This window comes from Pezoporus flaviventris, unplaced genomic scaffold (genome assembly GCF_033815535.1).
Source record: "Pezoporus flaviventris isolate CSIRO_AGI_PZ_B2104156 unplaced genomic scaffold, CSIRO_AGI_Pfla_v1 ptg000027l, whole genome shotgun sequence".
Lineage (NCBI taxonomy): Eukaryota > Metazoa > Chordata > Aves > Psittaciformes > Psittacidae > Pezoporus > Pezoporus flaviventris.
Genome location: NW_026892575.1, coordinates 3153192 through 3169559, shown reverse-complemented (window position 1 = coordinate 3169559; position 16368 = coordinate 3153192). Strand labels below are relative to the sequence as shown.

Sequence of the window (16368 nt, the reverse complement as noted above, 5' to 3'; positions counted from 1 at the left end):
GGCGGGGGGTAAATCTGTTCCCAACACTGCTTACTGGTACATTAAATATTTCCTTTAAGTTCGCTTAATAAATAAATGTTAAATAATGCACGTAAGCCCATGTGTATGTTCTTTTTATTACAGAAAGACAAGTGTAAAATTAATCTTCATTCAGGTAAAAGTTAACCTTCATACACGTAAGAATGTAATTAAGCTTACAAAACAGGAGAATTTTCTGTGAAGTTTATACTTGTGAACAAAGGTGAACACATGAAAATACAGATTCTTTAAAAAATAACAGTAAACCAGTCATCAGTGGAGAAATCGTTCTTTTACTAAAATGTTACTATTATTTGGCAGGAGCATTCCTTTCTCTTCGTCCACCAAAGCTGATCTTCCAGAAAACAACTGCATCCACAACACAGAGAATAAGCAATATAAACCCAAACACCTATAAAAATAATAATAATGTTAGTTTCCAGATGGAATCTCTTTCACTGTAGTGACTCATCTACCATTCCTCAAAGCAGCAGTAGATACATCTTCCTAACCTGGTTCTGGTATAATTTAAATATATATGCGATTCCAGACAGCTGTAAAGTAACATCTGTATTTAAACCCCATCAGCCTTTCATACAGCAGTTCACAGCCTGGCTTTGCCCAAAGTCTATGTGAAGCCCTGGAGATTGAGTTCTCTTTGAAAACTCTGAGATGCCAGATGGTGCTTTCATCCAAAATGAAAACTTTTCTGTCTCTTCAAGGATGCCTAATTAATGGTATTGGCCTGGAGAAAATACAGCATTTGTAGAAACAAGCCTTTTGGGGAAAAAAAATAGCACTCCTCCCCTCTGAAGCTCTGAATGGGAAACATTCCGAATTGAAAATATACACATATTTTAAAAATACACAGGGAAGATGTCAGATGTTCTCCCCAAACTTTTTTTCCAAGCTACTTGCTCAGTCTCCTGCCTCCAACTTAACTTCACAACTGACAATATAAATTATACCTTAGCACTTATCAGGAAATCTCCTTTCTGCTCAGGATGGCATGGTCAGCAAGAACATCTGTCTTCCCTCTCACCAAGTCTCTTAAGCTGACTTTGAAAAACTCCTGAGGCAAGTTCTGGGTTTCTGACGGTGGTTTGTCACATTTGAGCTCTTCTTGTACTTCAGAAGACTTACGTATTTTCAAAAATGAGGGCCTCCCCCTTTTTGTTTCTTAATTATGTATGTTTTTATTTGAATTAAAAATTACAGTTGCTTATTAAACTGATTTGATCTTAAGTACACAAAAATCTTAGAGTCTGAAAAAAAAAACAAACCCCTTTTCAACTTCCAAGATTTCTCAGTTTGTGTCAGAAAAAAATAATAACACATGTCAGGAGGGAGGTACCAGCATGTCTATTAAAAAAGTTTCCACCCTTTTTTAACAGGAGTGTAGGAATTTCTTCTGAGATAGTGTAACCAAATGGGATAGTCCTAAAAGAGCTACAGGTTCTTCCACTGAGGATTGATGGAAGATTTATTCCATATTGCAAGATATGGAAGCAAGTATCAGTTACTCCAATTAGTTAGACTCTAGGAGTTTTCAGTGTTAGTACTTCTCAATAGCAACTCCCAAGTCTAGTAATATCTTTAAATTATGTCTGATTTGAAGATTATTTTTTTTGGTGAGATTCAATTTAGTGAGATTTAGTGAGATTAAAATTTTTAGTAAGATTGAACATGTCTTCACTTTTGTTTTAGTATGTTCTTCCACAACCATTATTTTCATGGTCTTACCACAACAGAAGGAAACCAAGAGGTTCAAATCCTGTCCACTTTAAGAACTGAAATGCCTTAACAATGTTGCTACTTACTCCTCCTGCCAGTGTCGCCTTGTTGGTCTTGCCTACTACTGCAAACAAGCACACAACGAGGAGGAACAACGCTGCAATCATCGAGTTAAAAATATCCTGAAACAGCCAGCAGAAGCAAAATATTTATTCTGAAATACACACCTGAAGAACATGAACAGCGCCCAGTTTTTTTACAAATTATCAAAAATCGCTGAATTGCTCCAACAGTGGAATTACAGATACCCATGTAAGATCGATAGTGACACCCAGTGGTTTGATGTCAGAAGGAACGTTTGCGATGAAATTTCCTCATTTTACCTTTTTTTTTTTTTCAGTCAAATTTATGCAACTTGGCTACACTTGATGGACTAAAGTAGCAAATAAATATTTCAATTAAAGTGTATGGTTAATTTGTGGAGTGAAAGATGAAAATACAGTATCACAAAGCTAAGCGAATGATGCTAACTGCAAGAGGGACTGCTAGCAGACAGAAGTCAACTGCTGAGAAATCAATGTGAAAGACTCTCTAGGAAAAACTGGATCAACAACAATGGAACTCAGGTTTGCTCCAACTTTATGGCAATGGTGCCTGAGATAGCTGACTACAACCCTCAGAATGAGGCTGAGCGCTGGGGTTGTTCAGAAGGCTCCAGGGAGACCTTAATGTGGCTTCCAGTGCCTAAATGGGACAAGAAATGTGGAGAGGGGCTTTTGACAAGGGCATATAGGGCCAGGACAAGGTGGAATGGCTTTAAACTGACAGCAGGAAGATTCAGATTAGACATTAGGCAGAAGTTCTTCCCTGTGAGGGTGCTGAGGCGCTGACTCCGGTTGTTCAGAGCAGCTGTGGCTGCCCCATCCCTGGCAGCATTCAAGGCCAGGTTGGACACAGGGGCTCGCAGCAACCTTGTCTAGGGGACGGTGTCCCTGCTGCGGCAAGGGCGTTGGAACTAGGGAGAGTTTTAAGGCCCCTTCCAACTGAAAGCGTTCTATGATTCTGTGCACAGGCCACCACCGGGTGGGTGAGATCCCTTCATTTCGGGGCCCGCCAGTACTCACGGCCAGTGGCCAGAACAGCCAGGTCATCTTTTTATCGAGCTTCAGCAAGTACAGGAGGAAGAACAGCGTCGTGATCACCACCTCCATGCCGGCCAGCGACGTGTACATCCCGCCGGACCTGGCGCCCAAGAAGCAGAAGAACATCCCCCACGCCAACAGCTGCGGGCACACAGGAGGACTAACGTGTCTGTGTCTGTGTATGTGTGCGTGTGCTACCGCTGCGCCGATAACCGCCCGCACGCCCGCGCCGTCCCCGCCCTCTCGGGAGCGCAGGACCCCGCGGATAGGCCCGCACGGCCCCTCCGCGCTCCGCTCTGCTCCGCTCCCCTCAGCGCTTACCATGCGGGCGATGTTAATGGAGCCCCGCAGGGAGCGGGGGAAGGCCCTGTCCACCTCCACCAGCGCCATGACTGCCGCGCCCCACAGCACCCGCACCCCTCCGCTGGGGACGGGGATACGGCCAGAGCCGGCTCCGCCCCGGCGCTCCCCTGGCGGCGGAAGTGAGCGCGCACCGGCCGGAAGCGGTTGTGCTGGGGCAGTGCCGGGGCCGGCAAGAGGCATGGGCGATGTGGCGTTTGGGCGCGGCCTGGGCGCGGCCCGGTGCGCTGCGCGGGGCCCGGGCCCGGGCCCGGGGTAGTGGCGCGGCAGGGGCTGCCTGTGTGGGCGGAGCGGCTGCGGGCTCTCCGACCGGCGGCCTGGCGTTGCGCTCCCGGCCCGGCCCGAGCGGCGCTGGCGGCTGTAAGTCCGCGTGCGGGGGGCCGGGCCCGCGGTGGGACCCTGCTAAACAGGGAGGTGCGAGAGCGGCCTGTGAGTGCGGTAGGCGACAGCCTCTCCCCGCACAACGACCCGGGCCATGGCCACCCGAACGACAGCCTGTGGTGGCGGCGGCCGCGGAGGGGATGGAGAGAGGGTTCAGAGCTCAGCTCTCTTTAAATCCGTCAGCAGCGGTGACACGGGTGTGAGGAGCCACAGCATCTCGTAAGAGGGTGGAGCAAGATCCCCCCCTCTACCTTTTTGCAGCCTGTTCAAACCTCTTTCCGGCTTCTTGCGCGTCGTGGCCCTGATAGGCTTTGTGGGCCCTCACTGGCAGTGTTGGGGAGCCAAACCCACCTTTGTAGTCTGTTAAGGTCAGCTTGTGTATGCCTTATATAGGCAGTTTTGGGATGTAAGGCATCTAAATTACATGTGTTGGAGGTGTGTTTGCATTTTCATGCTCGCCCAGTGTTGTAGCCGGGCCTCCGAAGCACTACAGCTGGTATTTCCAAAATTCATTTTTTTTCCTGCCAGTGTAAACTAACTGAGGAGCAGTAAGTGTAAGAGAACTCTGAAGGAGCATAGGCACTCTCCATTTGACTCCTTGTAGTGTTAAGGACAACAGAAAACTTAAGGTAAACCCTTGTCCGTGTATGCTTAATGTGTCAATTGCATGACCCAGTGATTACCCAAACCCTTAAAGATTGGTAATTTGGCAAAAATTTGTATTAAGCAATAGGGAACCTAAAAAGCTCATGGAGGGTCTGACATTAAGAGGCTCAGTATAGCTTTAAGTTACAAAGAGCTTATTCTTATTTGTAACTCCTGTTTATTTCCAATCTAGATAAACACCTGATAAAAGAAGATGGTAGGAAGACAGTTGTGAGTATTTGTTTTACTTGGGGTGTTCAGGTGGTGGGTCTGATGCTGGATCTTAACCTGGCACAAGGCTATGCTTGCTGTGTTCTGTGAACTGCAGTATAGTCATGAGGGATTTGTGTCAGTGCATGCTGTTGTGTAGGGACAGGTGTCGACTGAAAATAGATAATGTACCTTACACATTAAGTTGTCTGTTTAAAGGATGCTGAAATTACAGCTTCAGTTGGCACTTATTTTAAGTTGAACGAAGTTGAACGCAAAGTGTTGCAGTCTCAGAGGCGAGTTGTGGAAGACAGTGTGGGATAGCGGCAGACAGCCGATGATCCTCTGAAGCTCTTTGGGGGCTGGGAAGACCAAATGTTTTTGTATGAAGTAATTAAATTGCATTGTAGGGAAATAGTATGCTTGATGTGGGAATAATAACACATTTTTTAACAATGATACTCTTTTTCATCAGGTATGTGTTGAGGGGAACATTGCGAGTGGAAAAACAACGTGCCTGGATTATTTTGCACAAACTACTAACATTGAGGTAGTGGGTGTGCATTTCATTGTCTTTATGTACATCATTAAGCAGCTGCTTTTCTTGACAAAATTGACAGAAGTGTTTTCCTTTGGTGGGCTAATGGAGCAGTAGACTGTAAGCCAGTGTACAGACTGGTGCCTGCCCTGCAACTACAAAGAGTCAAACTGTAGAAAAGAAATTCAGATCATTGTACTTTAGAGTACAAGATGCCCAGGTATCAGTAAAACCAGTGGATTAGAGGTTGTACCTCTATAAAGTAACAGCAGCCCATGTTTGTTGTTCACATTTGGGTGTGCTTGTTTGCTCTTTCATCTCACAGATATATCATGTAATAAGCAAAGAAGTAATGATGTAAAAATTTGATGTCATGTAATGGAGATCCCAGTAAATGGATGGCTTTTGAAAAATGAAAAATCTAGTTCTGGAGATTTCTTAGACTGGTATGGTATTTGATTTTTTATGCTTAGAGCAAGATTAGGGGAAGGGCAGTTTCCCTGTATTTTAGACAAAATCAAGATCAGACCTTAATGAGGTATTGCTTTTGTGGATATCAGGTAGATATTCCCTGGCATGCCTGGGAACCCACTGATAAAAAGTTATAGGCTTCCTCATAGAAATGCTGGGTTGCCCGATGTTACTTGTTAATTGAACAGGAATGATCCTTACGGGTAAGGATAAACCCAAAACGTAGCAAAGTTTAAATTGCATATAGTGCAACATTTTTTAAAAAGCCAGTGAACTCCCCAGGCTTACCAGCTTCTCTTAGGCCTGGCTCTGCAGTGTTATTGGAGTTTGAACCACATCAGTCTGTTGTGATTTTACCTATTCAAGGTAGAAGCTTTTCTGATCAATTTCATAAAAGTTTTGAGTACATTTTGTTTGTTAGATCACAAAAATAAAATGAGAAGTAGTATGATAGCATTCTCATCCTCTTTGCTGATTTTTCTCTGAGAAATTAATTTGTGAGGAAATGAACCAGGCATTGAAGTGCGTTCAGGACTCAGCTAAGTCATTCCTTCCCTTACATGGGACTGATTTTGAAAAAGTGAAATTACATCCAGGCTCATTAGGTAATTAATCCAGTGTTTTATTTTGGCTGTTTAAAAATGCTAAAAAGAAATTGTATATTGATATTTCTCTATTTTTAAACAGTGTTCATTATTACTTTTTGTATTAGGGGATTCAGTGCTGTTTTCTGAAGAGGAATAACCTTTCTAATACAAGTCCTGAATACTGTGACTTACTGAACGAATATTCATTAAAAATAGTTGTAGGTCTGTAGGGTCAAATTAAGTATTTTGAATCTAAACCATGTTTAATATGGAGTAATTATTTTCAACAAGGTTTTGACAGAACCGGTGGCAAAGTGGAGGAATGTTCGTGGTCATAATATCCTGGTAAGTCACAGGAGTTGTTTCTACAATTATAATTACTGTTCTTTTAGAAAGACATGCATGAGGACTTCTTATTGATCAGTAGAACTGTTAGGAAAGGTGTGGTCGTAAACTCATACAACAGAAGATCTGTTTCAGTGATTAAGATGTGCATCTAATAGAAATATTGCATATAAAATGTGTTTTCATCAAGGACTGGGTCTTTTATTTTGTATGAGCTGAAGAAATTCACAGAAAGGTAAGTCCTGAGTGTGACAGTTGTTTCTGAATCTCATTGTGCCTGTTCCAGAGAAGGGAAGAACGTCACTTGGAAAATGAGAGGTGAATCTGATAGGTTGATACTGTTTGACTGCTGAAGATAAGGAAGATTGAGTCCTGTGAGGTGTCGGGAGCTTCTGATGTCTTGTGGGTGGTCATTGTTTCTTGGAACTGTTCCCCACAGCTATGTCCTTGTGTCACAGCTGTGCTTGGGGACAGCTGTCAGAGCTCTGGATACATCTGCAGATCTGCTTTTGCTGGGGTGGTAGAAGTGGTTTCCAATGTCAGTCTTTGCTGCTTGTGTGGTCATCTCTGTTGCAAAAATTTTATTGCTGGCTGAGATGGGTGTCTGTGCTCAAGCTTATGTGGAATTTGCTGTCAATGCAATTGTGTAGATACACCCTGAACCACACATGCCCAAACATGTATTTGGTACGTAGCATAGGTCCTCCAGAAAAGTAAGTTCTCCCTACTAGAAGCTGCTGATGTTTTACTCTCTTATTATCAGTAAAGGGATGGGGCATGCTTATCTGTGCTTATCACAGCAATCTGCACACTTCAGAATGTTCTCTCATTCTGATCTGGGGTAGGGAGAAAAGGAGGAGGTCAGGTCTATGGACTGAAGCCATGCTCCTGACTTAAAGCTGGTCACCTCAGCAAAACAGACAATGAATGATGCTTTATTTTATTTTGAGTCAGATTTTTTTTCTCTGCTTTGCAGGATAGACTGTTGCTTGTAAATGTATGTGTGTGTGGAATTGCAGTAATCAGAAAGTGGAGGATAAAAGAATTGCTTTGAGGATGATTTGGGAAGAACAGTTGTCTGTGTTAAAAGACACCTTTTCTGAGGCCCAGACCATACTGGAACCACATATACATTTCTGGATGGCCTTGGTATTCTGGGAGTCTGTCAGCGCGCAAGAACAGAGTAGCAGATATGTTTGGTTTTTTTTAATTACTGAACATATTTGAACTGTCTCAAATGAGCTCTGCCTTGGTCCTGGCCATTCCAGGTGCAGAAACTAATTCCTGTCGACTTCAGAGAGCATTCCAAACACCCCACTTAGGCATTCTAAGGACCAGGACTGAAACTCTTGCATCAGTACTGTGGAGAGCAATTGATCATTTAATTCTTGTCAAACCTGGTGTCAGGTGTTTCAGTGAACTTCTTTTAGCAATTCTGTTGTAGAGCAAAAGCTAACTAAATACTGAACTTCACTTTTTTTGCTGTTTGACCTAACAAAATTGCCTGCCTCTCGCTTCCATCTCTAACCCCAGGGCTTAATGTACCAAGATGCATCAAGATGGGGGATAACATTACAGACTTACATACAGCTTACGATGTTGGAGCAGCATACCAAACCAATGGTAAATAAACTTATTTTTATTTAAAAAAGCAATTAGGTGTGATTATGAGTAATAAATATTTTTAACCTTGTATCCAAAAGTCAACATGCTGTTTGTGTTCTTTCCTTATTCCTGCAGACAGTATGAATTTTTATAGTGCAAAGACATTGTTGATACACTCAACTTGTGCTCCAGGGGTGAAACATCTGCCTCCTGCCTGCTTAGAGCTTTTACTTGCCCAAACAAATACTGCTTTTTTAGTACCAGCCCTACGAGCTAGACTTGCACAGATGCCTTCCGTCATTACGCATCAGTGACTTGTCTGTAATTGGCATCTATGTAAATTGAGCTCAGATCTTTGGGAAACATTAGGTAATCTTAAAGATAGTGGTGGTATTCATTCTGCTGCTCTCTGCTGTCTACCACAAATTTAGTCATAGTGCCTTGTGTTTAGCCAAAACACTTCCATTAAATTTTATACTTTTTTTTTTCCCCCCAAACAGTTTCCATCTTTTTTTTTTCTTGTATTTTTTTTTTTTTAGTTACTCTGTATCTATTTTCACATGCTACCTTTTTTATCAAGATCATTTCATTTCTCTTTCCTTCAAACATCTTTTGTTACATTCTGTGCTAAATCTTCCATTCCCTGATTACAAGATCTGATTTTAGGTGGCATGCTTATATCTCGGTGATTGTTCTTGCATTATTTTTCTGAGTTTATGTCAGGGCAAACTTTCAAAAGTACCACATGATAGTGATACTGCATGTATAATCATTAACTTTTTGGAAGAGGTGTTTTTCCAAGACAGATGTCATTCTGTTAGAGAAGAAGTTCATTCAGATATTCCTGAGGATTGCCCTGTGTTTCAATCTGAGCTTTGCTGTCCTTTGTCACTTGAACTTTGCTGGAGTAGTGTTGCTTCCATGATCATTAACGTGCAGAATACCTGATTGGAAGGAGCTGTGCCAGGGTTACCTTGCTCTGCAGGGGCTAGAGAGTGTCAGAGAAATCTCTCTTCTCCATATGAATCACTGTTTGAACGCATGCAAGACTGACTAAGGCCAGTGCTTTGTCAGATGCAATTACTTCCATAGAAAGTTCTGTTTCTTGGTACAGTTATCCTGATGTTAGGGCTGTGCTGTTGACACAGGAGCACTCTTGAAGGTGGCAGTGATTCAGGTAGCAGTCATTCCTGATGCTCTGCAAATTCTAAATGGATTGCTGCTTTTTTATGTACTCCTAGTTAACCTCAGCTGAAACTTACCTTTGAAACTCGCATGTGAGTAACAGATTAGTTTTGTAGGTGGTTAATAATGCAGTGACCCTAAGTAAGACTAAGAAAACCTGAATAATTTCATAATGTAAAGGACATGATGTGCAGTATAAGTCTGAAAAGAAACAAACATGCTGAAAAATGCAGATTGTCAAGTTTTATTTCCTAGATATCCCCCATAAGAATGATGGAGCGATCAATTCACAGCGCAAGATATATTTTTGTAGAAAATTTATATCGAAGGTACAGTATATAGTCTTATACTTTACTTTCTTGAATTAATTAAATATATGTATAATCGACTGATGATGTCTTTGGTAATCTAAGTGGAGTGTGAGATCTGTCAGTTCTGTGTTGGAGTGGCAGTGTGTTCTGTACAGCATGTGCTACCCACTGGTAGAATAAATGGGCCAGGCGAGAGCCTTTTTCAGAAGAGCTCCTGTGTACAGAGAACATCTTGCTATTCAGAACACCATTTCTTGAAACTATCTGTTCTCCAGCTGAACACAAAAATCTTGCTTAAATCAGAGACACATAATGAATAGGAAAAAAACATGAGAATACATAGAACAGCACTGTAGGAGGAGATAACTACACAGCGTTATCCAACCTAGCATCCAGGACTGGGATTTCTTGCAAGCAGGAACTTGAGTGACAAGCAGGAAATTGAGTCCCATGCTGTTGCTCAGAATCAGGATTCTTAGGCTCAAAATAAACTGCAAACCTCATAGGCCAGTGAGTAAAGAAAGCACAAGAATTGTTTGTCTCTAAATGTTGCCTCCTGAATTGGGTCCTTGCCTCCAGGTGTGCTTGGGCCAGAGCAGAGCAATCAGGCCTAACTGTGAGAGAAGACTGTGGCCTGAAATAGATAAAGCATTTATTACCTGTCTGATGTATAAATCGCCCATCCCATACTAACTAAAATAGTGCAGTAATCAGTAGTGCTAGCTTGTTTTTTTTTTTGGTTTTTTTTTTTTGTTTTTTTTGTTTAGAATGCTGAGCTTCTTTTGAGAAGTGCATATAACAGACTTGTTTTAATGGATTTTTCAGGGGTTTTCAGGGACAAAACCAGTTTCTTGCCCCCCAGGGAGAATGGCTGCGTGCCACAAGGTGGCATCCATGCTACATAAGCTGCTAGTGTGTTACTGGAACTGCTTTGAAAGTTCAGAGAAACACTGTGAGATGCGAGGCAAACTTTAGAGACAACATTTATCCCAGTCTTTATGCAGTGGAAGTGTACAGGAATCTCATTCTCATTTTTAATTACCGATTCTTAATACATCCTCTATAGACTCCCTTTTACCTAAGTTGGGTGTTTTATTATTCTTACCGAGATAACTCTGTGACAGTTGTCTTCAATATTGTCTATGCTATGTGAATACTGAGTTCACATTAAGCATGTTGAATATTTCACTACTCTTTCCACAAGTATTTTTTACAGTTGGAGTAAATTTTATTTACCTGATGTCATTATTTTTTACTGCTCTTTACTGTGGCTCCTGCAATGAACTGTCAGTGCTGCTCTGTAAATCAAGCCTTTCTGGTTTTGTGACACGCACTCCAGTAGCTCAGATCTGTTTGAAATGATCCTCATGTAAAGAACTCGAGCAGTAAATACCATTGACACTAATTTGTTGTTATTGTATAAATGTCAGTGTGGTTGATGTTTTTCTTCTCAGTCACCAGATAATAATTTCTTAACTGTTAATGAAAATAATGTTTGTAACTGTTAATAATAGAAACATTGTGTTAGTGAGGTTTTTTTGTTTCGTGCTTTTTGTTTGTTTTTGTTTAAGCAAGAAGATTTGGTCTTTTTATTGTATAAACTATGATTTATGAAGCTTTCAGTTTGGGCAGGCGTAATATTGCTCATGTTTTCATTTCACATATGGTGGAGTGAATTCGGAGTAATTCTAATCAGGTGAAAAAAAAAAAAAGTTTAGGTTTGATCTGTGCATGCTATTCAGTGAGTGGTGGCTTTTATGTTTTTTCAGCGGAAAAATGCCAGAGGTGGATTATGTTGTCCTAAGTGAATGGTTTGACTGGATCCAGAACAACACTGATGTTTCGGTTGATTTGATAGGTAAAATTCTGATGAGATCTGGAGGAGCATGTTTGTGGATGGGTTTCCTTCCTGGGAGAAAAAATAAATCTTGTTTTTTGGTTCATAAATAATCACATTATTCAATATAATGGTGCTTGCAGTGTGTAGCATCACGACAGCATGAATTAGTGGATGGTTCATAGATTGATTAACAGTAATGCCAAAGGGGAGATTCAGTGGTGGTACCCAAGTCAGGATTCTTCCCTTCTGTATTTTGTGAAGTAAGTCTCTTTCTTTTAAAGCTGATGACGTGAACATAACTATATTTTTTGTCATGACAGTTTATTTGCAGACTTCTCCTGAAGTTTGTTATGAGAGGTTAAAGAGAAGATGCAGAGAAGAGGAAAAGCTCATTCCTCTGGTAAGGAGTTCCTTCAATATATGTGGTTACAATGAGCATTAGAACCATAATTATTCCAATCTAAATACTAAAATCATATCCTGAGTGTATTGCCAAAATGTGGTGCAGCTGTTTCCACTGCAAACTAAAACTTCGGTATTTAACTCTATTAAAAAAAGAAATCATGCAAACTGACTTTCCCAGGTTTTATGTTTTAGTAATGTGTACCATAGCTGACTGTTTAGGTGCAGTATTAATCAACTGTTAATCTTCTCTAAGATGTAAAAAAGCAGTTGCTTTAGTGTCATTAAATGGCATAAAAGCACCCAGCTGAAGCACAGATACCTGTGCATGGAGATACTGAAGATCTGTGTGGGCAGTTTCTGTTGTCTGCTGTTACCAGGATGTTTATGGATGAAAAGAGTCTCTGCTTGTGTCTTTAAAGAAGAAATTTCTTGAAAATTGTTAGTGTGGGAATCTTCTTTAAAATAAACTGGTAACTGAATGATCACTTTTGGTGTCACAGTTTACAGAATGTCCCTTCATTAAACAAGAAGCCTAACCAGAAATAAATGTAGTTATCTTTGCAGTCCACAGTATGTCGTCTGTATCTCCAGTGTCAGGTAGTTCAGTAGAAGCAATTGTCAGCTGAAGATACATGCAAAGAGCTAAATTTTGGGCCATGTGAAATTTTGCATTGGAGGATAATCCTTGCTGTAATGGATTTGAAGAGACATTGTGTTACTTTGCAGCTCTACTGAGGAGTGTGGGGGAAAAATTACTAATAAAAATGTTAATTGGTCTCCTTTAAAAAAACCCAGACTAATAGTTGATGAAAGGCAGAAGTGGTTTTAGAGGAAATTAGAGTCAGTTAGGAAGAAGTGATTGGGGATTTTAAGGAAATAACATTGATACAGAAAGTGCCTTCAGTACACATTCTTTGCAGTCTTGCCCTTTTTGTCCTTCTCTTTGTTGTACATTTCTCTGTAAAATCTTGACCCACACTATACCTCTTGGAGAGAAATGTTTCTTGATCTTAAAAGGAGTTGAGAGCTCTGTACTCCTGTAAGCTGTCTCTTTGAGGTTCTTCATGGTGTGAAACCTTACACTGGAAGTTAATTTTTCTCAGAAACCTTATGATGCTTTTTATTTTCGCTAGTGGAAATATCTGATACAGGCTTTTATATATTGTTCTTAACTACTTACCAAATGCATAAAAATTGCAATGTGTGTTTCTTCCCTGGGCTTATGTGTTATTTGAATGCCTCCTTTTTAGGAGTATTTCGAAGCTATTCATCAGCTCTATGAAGAGTGGCTCATTAAACATACACTATTTGAAGTTTCCTGCCCAGTGCTTGTGAGTATTATTTAAGTTATAAACAGTTATGCATATGGAAGATTGTACTCTTCAAATATCAAGTGTTACTTAGTGGCAAAAGTAACTAAATCTGCTTTACTAATAACCTTTGGAGAATGAAAACCTCAGAAAAAATGTTTATAGCTATCAATAATGTATAGCATGGAAGTCTGGTCTTCAATCTCTTTGGAATTTAAGGGTCTGTTCACTGTGATTATTTGCAGGATCAGTGTAGCTTTTTAATGAATGCCCAATTCTGAGCAGAATGCTAACCAGACAGATTTCTAGGAGTATATCTCTTTGGCATCAGTTGTAGTCCTGTTCTGTTTTGCTCAAAACTAATCATGTTTTATGGTGTCAAATATTTCTAATGCTTATGTTCTTTTCAAGGTTATTGGAGCTGATCATGACATGCAGAAAATGATAGAGAAGTATGAAGAAAACAGGGACCAGATACTAAACCCATCTAATATGCAACACCATTTATAGAAGTCTGCAGTTGCTGTATTTTATAAAACATGTTTATGAAGTCTGCTTTAAGGGCAATTTTGAATATTATAAATATTTCTAAATATAATGGGGCTTGCTTTTGAATTACACTTTGTGGACTGTTCAGTGGGCTTAGTGCTATGAAATGTTCAGATACAAGTCATAAACAGAATGAAAGTTAATTCCCTTTCATGTTTTTAGGTTCTCCATCAGCTTTACTGTGTCAATTTTACTCAGCTAAAATGTCAGTCTTCTCTCATTTCCCACTTCATTGCTGCTTCCTATAAGTAACCAAATTTTCTTCCTTTTTGATCCCCAAAGACAACCCTATTTTTATAATTTGAAAGAAATAGTTCCACACAGGAAGTGGGATGTCCTTTTTTATTATTAGTGGAAGCAAATGAAGTTTCAAGTTAAAGCATCAAGTTAAAGTAGCTTTGTTAAATAGGTCTTTTCAGGTTGAAATAGGGGGTCTTACTCTAATCCTACCTATGCTAGTGCAGTTCCATTGAATTCTGTAAATTTCTTCCACTTTGCATGAAATCGCAACATAGCTGTTCTGAAGATAACAATGCAGTAGTATAGTCCCACTGAATTCAGTGGCAAAAAAAGCTTAACAGTTTTCAGAAGTGATTGCAGAGTGGCTCTGAGGCTTTTTTTTTTAAAAAAGGCTAATTTCTCTCTGGTGCTCATGAAATCACTGGCCCTGCTATGGCTTAGTTAAGACTAGCTAAAATACAGGGTGCACAGAAGTGTATTTGTTGTTCTTTTCAAATGGTTATAAAAATCCTAGAGTTAATTGATCTCTTAACTATTTTGTATTCTTCAGTTCTTTTTTTTTTTTTCACAAAGAAAAATACAGATGGCTGTCTGGGTTGATATATCTTGATCAGTTTATTGTGACTTACAGGTACTTGGACAGCAGAGAAAAACAGTGGGGATTTCATTGTTAGCTGAAGTGTTGAGTTGCCCTTAATTTCTGTTTGACCTCAGTGTTGTTTTCAAGATAATCCTTTTAATGCAGTAGTTCTATTTTCATGTTACTTTTTCCGTTTGAGGGGAACGATTCCTGAAGTACAGTGTGTGTATATACAGATTTATTTTTTTTTCTGTAATAGTTTTGGTTGGTTTAATTGTAGCAAGCATGGCTAGCAGTGCTTAAAAACACTTACACAGTTGAGCATTTGTCATGCCTTTGTAGTGAATGCTTCTGAAAATGGCTAACATCCAGGACTTAAGTGATCAAAAGGCTGACTGCAGACATTTGTCTGTAACTTGTTGGAGAATACAAATTTTCAGTTATATGGCTTTTCCCTGTTCCACATGATTTTGAACAATATCTGATGGTGTCACTTTCAGAAATCACTTCACTGCTTTCACTTTAGTTTTGTGAGGGCTGTTTCTGTGGTATGCCTAAAAAGCATCGTATTGAAGTGATTGCTTTCCAAGTCAGGAAATGCAGTTCTTGTCTTGTTATTGCCACATTTCCATTTCCCCCTCTCCTCCCCCTCCCCTGCCAAATCTGTACAACTTAATGACTACTGCACTGAGAGAGCATTTCCTAGTGAAGTACTAAATTAGTATACTAAAGCTTGTGAACCAAGTGCTGCCATTCTGTTGTTCTGTTGTAAATATTAAGAATTCTAGCTTAAACATAAGATTGTGTGTTAAGCAATTATCTTATTGAAGCTTATTTGTTAGGGGATTGTAATCATTCTTTAAATGATTAAACGTTCATCATTTTTTCTTCTGTAAGTGACCAAAAGAACTATTTCTTTGGAAATAGTTTTATAAGAAGTTCAGTCACCTGCAGTTTGTTCTTGATTGTAATTTCATTATGGGTTGTATTAGCCTAGGATGTGTATTTTGCAAGCAGTTCAATTGTTTTGTACAGATTATCTTATAGTACAAAGAATGTCACTGTTTATGAGTTTTGGTTAGATCCCCCATTCCCTTTTCTATATCAAACCAATAGTGTGGATGGAGGTTACTGATATTCACAGCTATAATGGAATATAGATGGATCATTTATGTAACTTATTAAAAAAAACAGATGCGATGGCTACAGATAGCATGTTTACTTTGTTTTGCTGTCTAGTATTTTTGTGTATAGATTTTCATATTCAGGAAGGTTGGGGTTATTTAATGAAAACTGGGAACAAAAAACAAACAGGTTTCCTGTTACGTCATAAATTTAAAATGTTTGCTGTCTGCTATAGATGTATAGATAAAAATACTTCAGTAATCATAAGTAACTGTTCTAAAGCCTGGAATCTGGAATTTATTTGCTTTTCTGCCTTGAAATCTCTCGATCGATGACAAAAGGGAAAAAAGGGTTATCAGCATTAGCCTGATACGTATTTTGTTTCTTTTGTAACTAAGAAGCAGTGATGAGGTAGCATGTTGCAAAAGTACTCCTTTCTGTAGGCAGACTGACCTTCATTACCAGTGGAATGGATCACAGAATATAACAACCTGATACTGCTCTTGGCTTTTAAAATTTACTCTGTAGTTTGGATATAGCCTGTGCTTGTGAACTGAGCCACACATAGCTGCTTTTTTGGCTATTCCAGGGTATACTGTCAGAATACTTGAGTAAAAATTATGGGTTTTAATTACTTTTGTCACAGTAAGTTCCACATCTAAGTGTGAAAAGTGGTTCTCTCCTCCTGTATTGCCTTTTCTTTATTACATACTTTAGTCTGAAGAGATGCTGTTTTCTCCAGACTTTGTCCCGGTCAGGGTGTCTTAGCAGACGAGTAACATCTGGG

General features: G+C 39.8%; 2 protein-coding genes across 3 annotated transcripts; one reads left to right on the top strand and one right to left on the bottom strand.

Annotated features, from left to right (window-relative positions):
• Positions 1-108: 108 nt before the first annotated feature.
• On the bottom strand, positions 109-3452 carry CKLF (chemokine like factor). Its single transcript, XM_061458474.1, has 4 exons — positions 3216-3452; positions 2877-3035; positions 1839-1934; positions 109-430 (listed from the first exon to the last, which is right to left on the bottom strand). Exons 1-4 carry the CDS (start codon positions 3435-3437, stop codon positions 329-331), a joined length of 579 nt encoding a protein of 192 aa, XP_061314458.1. The 5' UTR covers positions 3438-3452; the 3' UTR covers positions 109-328.
• TK2 (thymidine kinase 2) lies at positions 3428-14762 on the top strand. 2 transcript variants are annotated; one of them, XM_061458472.1, is made up of 10 exons: positions 3428-3614; positions 4474-4511; positions 4966-5040; positions 6378-6431; positions 7965-8054; positions 9477-9550; positions 11302-11390; positions 11693-11772; positions 13028-13108; positions 13499-14762. In XM_061458472.1, exons 1-10 carry the CDS (start codon positions 3443-3445, stop codon positions 13595-13597), a joined length of 852 nt encoding a protein of 283 aa, XP_061314456.1. In that variant the 5' UTR covers positions 3428-3442; the 3' UTR covers positions 13598-14762. The 2 variants fall into 2 exon arrangements, with proteins under 2 accessions (XP_061314456.1, XP_061314457.1); XM_061458473.1 differs by lacking the exon at positions 7965-8054.
• Positions 14763-16368: the final 1606 nt, after the last annotated feature.

What these genes read in the sequence shown, in the direction of transcription:
- CKLF (XM_061458474.1), bottom strand. Translation starts at nt 3,437, where the DNA reads ATGCCTCTTGCCGGCCCCGGCACTGCCCCAGCACAACCGCTTCCGGCC. An exon ending in CCATTAACATCGCCCGCATG is followed by an intron (nt 3,036 to 3,215) that starts GTAAGCGCTGAG and finishes GTGTGCCCGCAG; the next exon opens with CTGTTGGCGTGGGGGATGTT. An exon ending in GGCTGTTCTGGCCACTGGCC is followed by an intron (nt 1,935 to 2,876) that starts GTGAGTACTGGC and finishes TGGCTGTTTCAG; the next exon opens with GATATTTTTAACTCGATGAT.
- TK2 (XM_061458472.1), top strand. Translation starts at nt 3,443, where the DNA reads ATGTGGCGTTTGGGCGCGGCCTGGGCGCGGCCCGGTGCGCTGCGCGGG. An exon ending in AGCAGCATACCAAACCAATG is followed by an intron (nt 8,055 to 9,476) that starts GTAAATAAACTT and finishes TTTATTTCCTAG; the next exon opens with ATATCCCCCATAAGAATGAT. An exon ending in AAGTTTCCTGCCCAGTGCTT is followed by an intron (nt 13,109 to 13,498) that starts GTGAGTATTATT and finishes GTTCTTTTCAAG; the next exon opens with GTTATTGGAGCTGATCATGA.